Source organism: Etheostoma cragini, chromosome 20 (assembly GCF_013103735.1).
Source record: "Etheostoma cragini isolate CJK2018 chromosome 20, CSU_Ecrag_1.0, whole genome shotgun sequence".
Taxonomy (NCBI): Eukaryota; Metazoa; Chordata; class Actinopteri; order Perciformes; family Percidae; genus Etheostoma; species Etheostoma cragini.
This window is the reverse complement of record NC_048426.1, coordinates 4,677,531-4,689,469: the sequence shown is the minus strand read 5'-3', so window position 1 is coordinate 4,689,469 and position 11,939 is coordinate 4,677,531. Positions and strand designations below refer to the sequence as shown.

At 43.5% G+C, this 11,939-nt stretch overlaps 2 protein-coding genes across 7 annotated transcripts in view; both read right to left on the bottom strand.

The window, feature by feature from the left end:
- galcb (galactosylceramidase b) overlaps positions 1-11,939 on the bottom strand; it is a 379,778-nt gene that overhangs the window by 206,829 nt on the left and 161,010 nt on the right. The gene's annotated exons all lie outside the window — the stretch shown is intronic.
- Positions 1-11,939, bottom strand: part of ppp2r5eb (protein phosphatase 2, regulatory subunit B', epsilon) — a 48,687-nt gene that overhangs the window by 33,027 nt on the left and 3,721 nt on the right. For 2 of the 6 annotated variants that reach the window (XM_034858495.1, XM_034858498.1), the window contains exon 2: positions 7,099-7,262. In XM_034858495.1, coding sequence (XP_034714386.1) covers positions 7,099-7,262 — 164 coding nt within the window. Of the gene's footprint in view, positions 1-7,098; positions 7,263-11,675; positions 11,834-11,939 lie in introns of those variants that run through there. The other 4 variants (XM_034858496.1, XM_034858497.1, XM_034858492.1 and 1 more) reach the window with 3 other exon arrangements.

Here is an 11,939-nt window from a genome sequence, read left to right as displayed (position 1 = left end):
TAGAAGCTCGCTCTACCTGGACTAGTAACATCTCTCTCTCTCCCTGTCAGTATAGAAGCTCGCTCTACCTGGACTAGTTACGTCTCTCTTTCTCTCTCCCCGTCAGCATAGCAGTTCACTTTACCTGGACTAGTAACGTCTCTCTCTCCCTGGCAGCATAGCAGCTCACTCTACCTGGACTAGTATCATATCTCTCTCCCCCTGTCAGTATAACAGCTTGCTCTACCTGGACTAGTAACATCTTTGTTAGCCCATAGTATTAAAAAATATTTTGCCCCCCACCTAACGACAATATCATTGTTCATCACAACGTTTTACTGTGAAAGTGGCCCAACCCAAGAGAATGGGTTTGTTTTTGAAATCCCATTGACACTGCCTTGCTAAGAGATTACATCCTCTACAGGTATTTAAAAATGAATTGAAGGCTGCCAAAGAGGAAGCCCTTTTTACAAAAACAGCGGAAGTTAAAGTGTCCTAGAAATAAAAGAAAAATACCTATTGTATCCCCTTCTCTTATGAAACAAACAGTCCAGCAATCCATATCAGCAGGACAACAGGAATTCTGCCTTCAAAAGGAAGGGGAAACATGTCTGGAGAGTATAGTGTGTGTGTGTGTGTATACACACATATATTTTTGCACACATACAGGTAATTCACTTCTTATCCTGGCCTTAAAAGTTTTATTGATTTGAAGTTTGCAGAGCGGCTACATGTAGCGTGTACACAGCAGTCCACCCAACACTACACTTTCACTCTAATCAATGAAACTGTTTACGCCAGCAGAGAGCTCTACAGGTGTCAAAATAGGGCAGTCTATTTATATATTTTACCCAAGGTGGGTCTTTTCACACAGAAATGGATCCTAAAGTGTCGTTATTATTAAATTAATCTACCAGTACACAAATTAATGACTGCAAATGAGCGTATTTTTGGTTTTTCTAAAAGCAAAAGGTCAGCGTCTCGCCTGTGACTCAGACAATCCTACGCCGTGTGTGCACAGCAGGTGTAGCCGATTAAAACATACATTCAACGGTCTGCATGTTACGCCCTGAATGTTCCTTCACCCACCCCCCCCAACCACAGAGCTCCTTCTCCGAACACTGGTGGAAAACATCTCTCTCTCTCTGAGGCGACCTCGAGGAAAACCCATCCAGCACTGCCTGAGACACATCTCCCTGTCAGTTATATAATGCTGGGAGATTACAGGTAGAACCGCACCATAAGCAAAAGGCAGGCCACACGTGGGTTATGCTTCTCTCAGCACCCAGGTGGGGTGATTTCCTTTACCAAATTAATTTTAATGGTCGGAGGTCCAACACGGGGCTTCTACCAATTGTCACAGAGAGTCTGCTGTTGATCTGTGGCTTAAAGTGGAAGAGGGCAACTTAATCATCGTTCTTCACCTCGTTTACGCAGACATGTACGGGAGTGGGAGGGAGGCTCAGAGGTTAGAGTGGTCATGTGAGCAGATAGAAGGTATCCTGGGAAATAAATGAGACACTTACAGGAAAGATCCAACTTGTGATCTAGTTTCAAGCTAAAGACCTCACTGCTAACCTTGACCAGACCGGTTAATCCCTGGCTAAAGCTACGGTCCTTTATTTGGGTACATTTGGGGGAGTTTGAGTAAAGATTGTTGTAATGTGTGTACGGTTTCTTTCTAGCTTCTTCAGAAAACTACTGAGCAGAACAAGTCATGCTCGCACCGTGCCTGCACCTGGTCTAAAATAGGTTTTGTTGCTTTTTGGTGTTCTTGATGACGTTTGCTTTTCCAAGAAAAAAAGAAACTGTTCATATTCACTTTTGTGAATTGTTGCTTCATGCTTACATTTCAACAAGTGCATGCTGAAGCTGTTTCTGCTCACTTCTAGTCACAGCTAGTCCTCATAATCCCACACTATTAGAACGTTTCACTGGGACTCCTTCACTGCAGCCACTGTTGTCGTTCTTAGGTTTTTGTCACATTTTAAAGGAATAGTTCAGCAACTTCGGAACTTATTTCTTTTGAAGCAGAAGCAACAAAATCAATACAAACACAAAAATTAGGGTAAAGGGTAAATCCAGACAGCTAGCTAGACTATCTGTCCAATAAGAGTTTTCTGTTGACTACTAAAACTACTTCTGAACGTACACATGTTTCACCAAAACAACTTCCTTCACTAGGCTATTTTGCAGCAGCACGACCCAAAACAATTGTGATTGGTTTAAAGAAATGCCAATAAACCAGAGCACGTTTTTCTCTCGTTCAGGAATGCTTTATAGCCACGCAAAACCACCCTCACACAAAACTAGACACCGCTGATGCCGTGCCTTAAAAGCACAGTTAACTGTGTTTTGCTTCAGAATGTACAGTAGGTCTGTGCAGAAACAGAACAGAGTACAGAAGCAGCAGACAGGGAATAACAGCGAGCAATGAAATCTGGTAACCGGGATGTGTCCAACTGGGTTTCTAATTCAGGACAGCCTGACTCTGCTGCAAGTGAAGCGACTGTGCGGGGGTACAGCCTGAGCTCCAGCGGGGCGGCTCTGCGGGTCAGAAGCAGCAGACTGGGATTGTACTGAGGGGGTGAGAAATGTGTGGATCCGTGTGAATGTGAAGTAACCGTGTGAAACTGAAGCAGGGAGGTGCCGAAAAAAGGCTGATCGTGTGCTCAGTCACGGAGTTACAGATAAAGAAATGAAAGAAATAATTCTGTACTACTCATTGTACAAATACACAATATTTATAATAATACTGTACTGAATACTACTTAGTTGTCATTAAAGTGTTTATTTGGATTTTGTTTCCACTTAAATTGGAAGTATTCAACTATTTGCTATTCAAAATGCCAACTAAATCCCAGCTGTAGAAAATACATAAATACTAACGCGTAGGTAGAGTCGAGCGCGATACCGTGCGCTACGAGCATGCACGGAAACGTTTATGCTCAACACATTGTTCTCTGTAGTATTCCTCGAAACGTCAAATGGCGTACAAACAAATAATCTGTGAGTAAGAAGTAGTAGAGAAGAAAAAAGCGGAAGGAAAGGAAAGCAGGCTGCCTGGCAACAGTGGTAAACACATCCATGTTAAACACCGACGTACCGCCAACACATTACATTTATCTCACCAGTGCTGTTTATGTCTGCCTGTAACACTGTGATATGTCCATAAGGCCGTTTTATTAGCTTCAAAAAAACCATCTGTCATGTTTTTCCTCCCTCTCCCGCTACATGGTTCTTCTTTCCCCAGAGTGGTGTGTCTCTCTGAACACATATTTAAGGCTGTTTGATTCCCTGTGTTCTGTACATGAGAAACCACACAGATATGTACAGACAAAGCTGCTCTTCCCGGCCCGCCGACAGGTGCACGACCACGCGCCGCGACAGCCCACCGAGCCTTGGCGCTAGAAACGACAGCCGTGGTGACGTCACCTCGAGCCCGCCACGCCGCGGCTACCGGAAATTCACTTCTCCAAAAACAAAAATCAAGTTTGAGTGAATGAGGAATCACTTGAGTCACTTCTTAATCACCATTCACATCTACAGATCACCAACATGTGATTATTATTGGTTGATGTGGTAATGTTATAGTAAAGTATTTGCAGCATTAGGCATCAAACAGCCTTCCCTTGACATTCACATTATCTCAAACTGTTTGATGACCCGATTCATCCGTTCACAACGCACTAGTGTCCTTCATTTTGCCGTTGTCTCAGCAACAGATCACAGTGATTTCTATCACTGTCCCCAGCTGGAGTACCCAGTACGGCCTGTTGCACTCACACATTGTGGATTTTGAATTCAAACAGATCATCACAGAGAGAATATTATGAATTTCACATAAAACGTTACAGCCCTAATGTGGACCATTGGACTAAAATAAAACTGGCAATCTTAGATGACAAGATAAAGAATCCTCCAACACTGTAAGAAAAAATCATCTACTCAGTCAAAAAGCAAGTAATTGCAACGCAATGTAAATTAAATGTTACAAGACTTCATTCATCAAACAGCATGTTCTTCAACTGGAATCAACAGTATTGGGGGGGGGGGTATGCTTCTGCTGGGGCTCTACGCACAGTTTACGCCGTGGCTTACGTAAGTACCCCGAGGGTCCTTCTGCATTGGTGCCTGCGTTGTTCTAGCGTGTATCTCACTTTATAGAAGAGCCGGCATGTGTGTGGTTACATTTTTGAGAGGTGCACGTCAGGCCACGGCGTGCACTTACGGCCCAGAGTTCACAAGTCTGTGTATGAGGGTCGAGGTCAGGTGTGCTGCTGTGTGCTTGTTTACATAAAGGCAGCAAGTGTAAGTGAAGCATGAACTTAGAAACACACACACACACACACACACACACACACACACACACACACACACACACTTTAACTTTATAAACACAGGGAGAGCTCAGAGTTCCCTTCCTGTCCTGATTAGAAGCCCCGCCACAGAGGGAACCAGGAAGTGCTTTTCCATTAAAACTCTTGACGGGTGCTGGATCTGTCTGGTTTCTGTGTGGCAGCATTCCTGATGTCAACACCAAACCGTAGCACTGCTGTGTGAAACATGACGGAGGTGTCTCTTTGTGTATTACCACACCCAAGTGCATACCACACATCGCCCAATTTCTTTTGACCGGCAGTGTGCCATGTACGCGTGAATACACTCCGCTGCTTGGTAACACACTGGCGTCCCTCAGAGACAATACAGTAAGTATCATATCATGTCAGAAGGTAGCTGCCATCTCCAGTCCAGAATAATAAAGCTGTGGAAAACCCCGTTCTAATGGATCTAGTTCTAGGTAAGTGGCTCGGGACCCTGGAGGAGTTGCGGAATGAATCCAAGGGAGGTCATTTTTTTAAAGCTTTTTTTTCACGTTAATTAATGGAACAATATTCTTTGTAATAATCCCCCTGAAAATGAGTGAATTTAAAATAATTTGGTTAAAATGTTCTGTTTCAAACACGGGATCAGGGGTCAAAATAAGGGATATGAGCCAAAAGGTTTAACAAATGTTCTCTCTAGATTCTGCCACCTTCAAAGTTTACAGAACACCAGGCAGGCATATTTTTATTATTAAAGGCCAGTTATTTCATGGATCAGGATACTATGCATACTGATAAAGTGGAACCATCACATACCCTTCACCATACCTAGAGATGTGGGACAGACAGACAGACAGACAGACAGACTCTAAAAACATGCAAGGAAGGAAAATGACAGGTTCAGCAGCTCTGGATACCGCTTCAACGGTTTCACCAGAATATCTGGACTCAAAATGTCACGCTGGCATATCTGTGTAGTAGAGCCCGACCGATATATCAGCAGGCCGATATGATCGGCCGATATTAGGCAGTTCCCGATATATTGGTATGGGCATTTATAATGGCCGATTTAAAAATAATAATAACAAAACAAATTAAATATTAATTCATCAGAATCATTTATAATGGCTGATTTAAAAAAATAAATTAAAATAAATTAAATATTCATTCATCTGAATCATTTATAATGACAAATAAATGATTCTGATAAGTAAATTAAAAAATAAATAAAAACAGACGTCAACCATGTTAGGAGTGTTGGCGTTGCATAGTCTGTCCCCCAGAGGACGCTCTACAACGTCCCTGTTAGTGATGGCGTTGCACAGTCTGTCTACCAGAGGACCCTCTACAACGTCCCTGTTAGTGATGGCGTTGCACAGTCTGTCTACCAGAGGACGCTCTACGACGTCCCTGTTAGTGATGGCGTTGCACAGTCTGTCTACCAGAGGACGCTCTACGACGTCCCTGTTAGTGATGGTGTTGCATAGTCTGTCCCCCAGAGGACGCTCTACAACGTCCCTGTTAGTGATGGCGTTGCACAGTCTGTCTACCAGAGGACGCTCTACAACGTCCCTGTTAGTGATGGTGTTGCCTAGTCTGTCCACAAGAGGACGCTCTACAACGTCCCTGTTAGTGATGGTGTTGCACAGTCTGTCTACCAGAGGACGCTCTACAACGTCCCTGTTAGTGATGGCGTTGCATAGTCTGTCTACCAGAGGACGCTCTACAACGTCCCTGTTAGTGATGGTGTTGCACAGTCTGTCTACCAGAGGACGCTCTACAACGTCCCTGTTAGTGATGGCGTTGCATAGTCTGTCTACCAGAGGACGCTCTACAACTTCCCTGTTCTGTTGTGACAATAAAACTAATAATTATATTATTCTAGTGAGAACTCATAAATAACTACAAATAACTAATGTTAGGGAAATCTGTTTTGTTAAGCGTTTCTGGATTATAATTTTTTTAATATATCAGCATATTGGATTTTTAATAACCAAGTATTCGTATCGGTATTGGCCTTAAAAACCCTTTATCGTCAGTCTCTACTGTGCACGGGAGAGCTCAGGAGAGAGAGAGCAGACAGACACACTGTCAGAGCCTTGTTCACATGTTAAAGGACCAGCTGGGGTAAAGGGAAGGCCAACTCACTGCAGAACCAGAAGGATCTATTGTCCCACGTGGATTTCAAGACTGGGGGGTCCATGTATACAAAGTCATGTAGAGCAGCTAAGGCATGTTTAAACACAAACAAGGATTCCTAAGTCTTCAAAGACAACTAATGTGTCAGGCTGACATTCAACAGGTGGGGATTTCACCTTTAATCTGGGATGCTCTCTGACCTGTAGCACGGCGCTCAGTAAGCTGGGCAACCGCTGCACCATTCACTGAAGAAAATAAACAACTAAATAAATAGAGAGTGTGCTGGCTTTGTACACATACATACATGTGTTTTACACGAACTTTGTAAGGCAGTGGAGGCACCATGAATAAACGGAGCGATCAATGTCAATTCTACATGGTAGTTTAAGATGTGGCTACATGGGTCACAAATTAACAGGAACAGATTATGAGTTTGTTCTCATTCAAACTTAAATTTTTGACGGAACGGAGAAGTCGCAAGTTAAAACGGCATTGCAACAGGACGACGCCAGAGTACGTTTCATCTACAACCTTCTCTCAACCGCATTCTACTTTTGTAGATGCTATGGTTTGGCTTTTGGCTGGGTTATCACCCCTTCAGCCTCCCACATCATCAACCCCAACATATTGACACACGCACACCTCTCCCCCTTACCCTTGAGCAGTGGCAGGGGCGTGAGCTCGATGGGTTTGCCCTGAGAGCGGAACTGGGACGAACTCTGCGACCGCTTCTGCTTGGCCTTCCTGACAGACTTCCGTGAAAATCCATCCACTTTGTCCACAGATGGAGATGTGGTGGCTGCCGAGGACATAGCCCTGCTGGGAGAAACACACAAACGGAGGGGTGGGGGGGTAGAAAGTGGTTAACACTATCGCATTAGACATATGTAATGAGAGCGCTCAGTTCACTGAGTGGAGGCTGTAAACCACAGTTATTGTACTGACATTTTTACAGAAGTGAAAGTGGGTTTCATCTGATGTGGATTTCTTAATATCAATGTTAGGACAGTTATGGTTAACACACACGCACACGCACGCACACGCACACACACGCAGGAAGCTGAGGAAAGGTCCACTGATGTGTGTTTGCTCCTGATTACGTCTGTAAAGGAAGAAAGAAAAAGAACTATACTAACTGACAACTAAACACATGCCGCAGCAGAATTCCCACTCTTCATCCACTGCTAAACTACTCTTTGAGCCACACCCATGAGAAGACAATAAGAAGAAAATAAGTGAAGATTTGTTTGCAGCCATCAAACAGACACACCGTGATGCTCATCACACGTATTAGCAAACTTTCCCACAGCTATTCCCACTCAACATGCAGACATGACAATTAGCATTTTAGCATTAGCATATACTATAAAACTACTGCACCGTATACTATGTTCCATCACTATTTTATAATACCCCATATTATAGAACGTTAGTATGTTTCTCTGCTGCTATTAATAAATCACACCATTGTCACTTCACGTCATGTGTCTCCAAATTCTCAGTTATTTTATTCCCTTTTAGTTATCTGTATTTATGTATTGTGCTTTTGTTGTACTGCTGCAACAACCAAATGTCCCCACTGGGGATCATTAAAGGGTCTTTATTATCTAATGATTAACAATAATTGGAGACACGGATGTCCTGGTCCAGTCCACACTAAGACAGCTTAGTGACGTGAAGGCCTAAAAAGAAATGAATCAAAACTCCAGCAGAAAGGGTTACGTAAGAAGACGTGAATGTGACGCTGGAGGCCGTATTCTGCGCTGGCTGCATCTCCAACGCTCCGTCAAAGTCACACAGGCAGCCGCACACAATGTCCAGCAGGCCTCGTGTACAACACACACACACACACACACACACACACACACACACCCCCGAGGATAAGGAGAGCACTAGCAGACAGTGAAAGCTCTCGGAGGCTGCCCAGCTGATCGTCCATCATCATGTACAGTACACAGCAGTTTTAACGGTGATTAACGACCACGTCCATCTGTGCTTAGAGACCATCAGGGTGTTGATGCGATACAACTACAACAACAAGAAGAGGGGATAATAATCAAGACTCACCAGTGTGATTAATAAGCAGTTGAGATGGGTCTTTTTTCCTTTTGTCAGGGTGATTTGTGCTTATTTACATCAACTTGCCTTCACTCCCAAGGCTTTTTCATAAAACTGCTATTCTGTTATAAGTGACTTACATCAGAATAAGACAATTCCCAAATGTGTTGACCTAGGACCTAGACATTTCTGAGTCCTTCTATTCTTTTCCAGACCCATATCTGGACCCTACAAGCAAGGAGAATAGCCAGAAGTAACAGTCACACATATGCACACATTTAAATATTATATAGTTCCCCCCAGGAAATTTGGTTAGCCAAAGTGTCCTACTTTCCTAACTCCCAACAAAGTTTTCCTTTTCCCCCTGACATTGCAATGCGCTGCTGATTAATTGCTGCGACACCAACGATGTAGTTCCAAACCCTCGCCCCACTCAAACACATAATCCGTATGATGTGCTGCCTAAAAGCCCAATATTACACTTATTATACTAATGGTAGCAGTCTACTGAGTTATGGCATTAGCAGTGGGGGGGGGGGGGGGGGGGGGGGGGGAGATCTCTGGGCACTCGATTCTAGACCAATTATTGATGCAACAATCTTTTATGTACATTTCTATGCGTTATTTTTTTTAAATTAAGTAAATCTGAGTTAGTTCGATTTTGACTGCTATTTGTCACACACAAGTTGTAATGAAGTGTTTTTATTGGGTAGTCCTTCCACGCTTCAGCCTTAAACATGTCTGTGTAAGTCAGAGGCTGAGTTGTGGTTAAAGGTGGAGAACAGGAAGCATGACGGGGTAATGTAATGTGATAAAGACGATCAACAGCCTTTATGTGTTTGGCCTATATAGCTTTTTGCATGTCTTATTGGATCATGTGTATACACAGAAAAAACTTTGTCCATTTTTCTGTCCTATTTTCTGATTTGTACATGTCTGCAATCAGTAACTTTCAACTTTTTAAATAAAGGACAGATTCCAACATTAAGTCAGTGCTAAAAGCTAACTGGAGATTTGAAAATATGTCTTATATATCTAAATATCAAAAAATAATTCCCAGTGGCTGAGGCCTGGTGGTGGGTGGGCCATCTGGCTTGCAATAGACTGAGGAAAACCCTGAATGTATAAATAAAAATGAAAAATCTTTGAATAAAAACACATCACCATTAGGCTCCACAAGCCTATGTCTGGTGTTCAATATTTTACTGATCAATGAAGACAAATGTTGGTTGAAGCCCTAAACATGTCTCAAAAAATATATAATCTCAGTCACATTTGCGTTGATTTCTTGTAACTATGGTCAGGGTTACCATTTAGTATTTTACTATGACTACACCCTCCAGACACAGATTTACGTATGACAAAACCAATTACATGGAGATGACAAGAGAGTCATCTGTCAACACTGAAAAATGTCTTCCCTTTCATAGGCACACAGCTGGTAATGATCATCTGAGTGAGTGGCTGCTGCCGGGCATCAGCACGGTGGGAAAACACCGATCTGCCTGATCGGTGGCATCTCAGTTTAACCCCTCCAGCAGCAAGTGTGCCAGGTGACTCTCCATTCATCTGGAGATCCTGCTGTGGCAGGAGAAATAAAACTGTGGCGGAACACAAAGTGTGTGAACAAAATATTCATTTTCTTCCCTAGTCGACAGTTTTGCCTCATTATCTCAAGCCTCAGTGAAAAACACAACAAAAAAACTGCAAATTGACACCTCAACACTTGTTCTGTGTGTTTGTGTGTGTGTGTGTGTGTGTGTGTGTGTGTGTGTGTGTGTTACTGTGTGTGACAGTGTGTGTGCTGCTGAGCCTCGCAAAGAGCAGACAAGGCAGGCCCGAGTGTCTGAAAAATCACCTTCACTCTGAGATTATCTCATGCTAATGGCTTATAGTGGAACAGCTCTGACGTACACTCTCTGACACCTTTCAGTCCCTCCAGTCCCTCCAGTCCCTCCAGTCCCTCCAGTCCCTCCAGTCCCTCCAGTCCCTCCAGTCACTCCAGTCCCTCCAGTCCCTCCAGTCCCTCCAGTCACTCCAGTCCCTCCAGTCCCTCCAGTCACTCCAGTCCCTTCAGTCCCTCCAGTCCCACCGGGATTTCACTGATTTTTCTTTGTATTATTGTTGATATAATGATGATGTTACGGGAGCTTTTGTAAAAATTGCAATAAAAGTTGCAATGTTGTTTGTTTGTTGCAATTTGCGCCAGACAGAGAAAGTTGCAAAAAAAGTTGTGATTTTATTTTTGTATAATTCTTTAAAAATAAAACTTGTTTTGGGAAGACTAAAACTACTCTGGGCTTAGTGTTGCTATAGAAACCAAAAAGGCTCAGGATGCCGCAAATAAAAATGTCTGGTGGATATAAGGCAACAAATGATCATTTTATTGAATGAATCAAATTTGAACACATCTGTGTGTGTGTGTGTGTGTGTGTGTGTGTGTGTGTGTGTGTGTGTGTGTGTGTGTGTGTGTGTGTGTGTCAGTCGCAGGGGGAACTGAGCACCCCCTCTGCAGACAGCTGACAGGTTTGAAACAGCAACAGGGACTTGAGACCCGTTACAGCGGACGCTGATGCTGTCAGAGAACCCGCCTCAGGGTCTAAGAACAGGCTGCAGGGTGACACAGAGGCAACAACTACTTTGTTATTTAGTTGATGGACAGATAAGCAACTCTTTAAATGAATGTTTTCTTCATTTTCTTCACAGACAACATTTCTAGTGCAATGAATCTATTTTACATGAACATGATCAGCAGATTGATCAAGTTTGTGATTTGGGGCTTTTCAAAATAAAATTACGTTTGCCTAAGAAGGCAGTTTTGGAAATACTATCCCTTACATCCACGCTGCATCTTGAAACAACTTTAAATCTCTGCGAGGGCGACTTCATTCAGCCTCTCAGCTTCATTCAGCTCTGACCAAACACACACGCGCAAACACACACACACACACACACACACTATCTGCTACATTACAGGATTCATCGGTGAAGTTGTACATCTCGATCCGTGAGTCACTCTCAGTTTCTGCCTGCTGCATCACCAATGGCAACAACAACAACGACGACGACAAGGAGCGGTCAATGCTTTCATGCTTTTGCCACCTGGTGAGTGGAAAAACCACAATCATTCTTCCTCAGAAAAATCCTAGATGTACAAGCTAGAGCTCTGCTTACCTGTGCAAAGGGGCACTGGAATCCCTATGTACCATCAGTCCCTCACTGTCTCTCTCTCTCTTTTTTTCTGTCCAGCCGGCTAATGGCTAAAACACACCAGTGCTACCAAAACACACGAGGGAGAGCAAGTCTACGGCGGCTGATCAGGCGCACGGCAGCCAAGCACCAAAGCCATTCCCCTCCCATGTCTCTTACATAAGAGACCAGACGACATCCTAACAGGCCCAAGGAGGGTGGGATTAAAGAACAAGGGGGGGGGGGGGG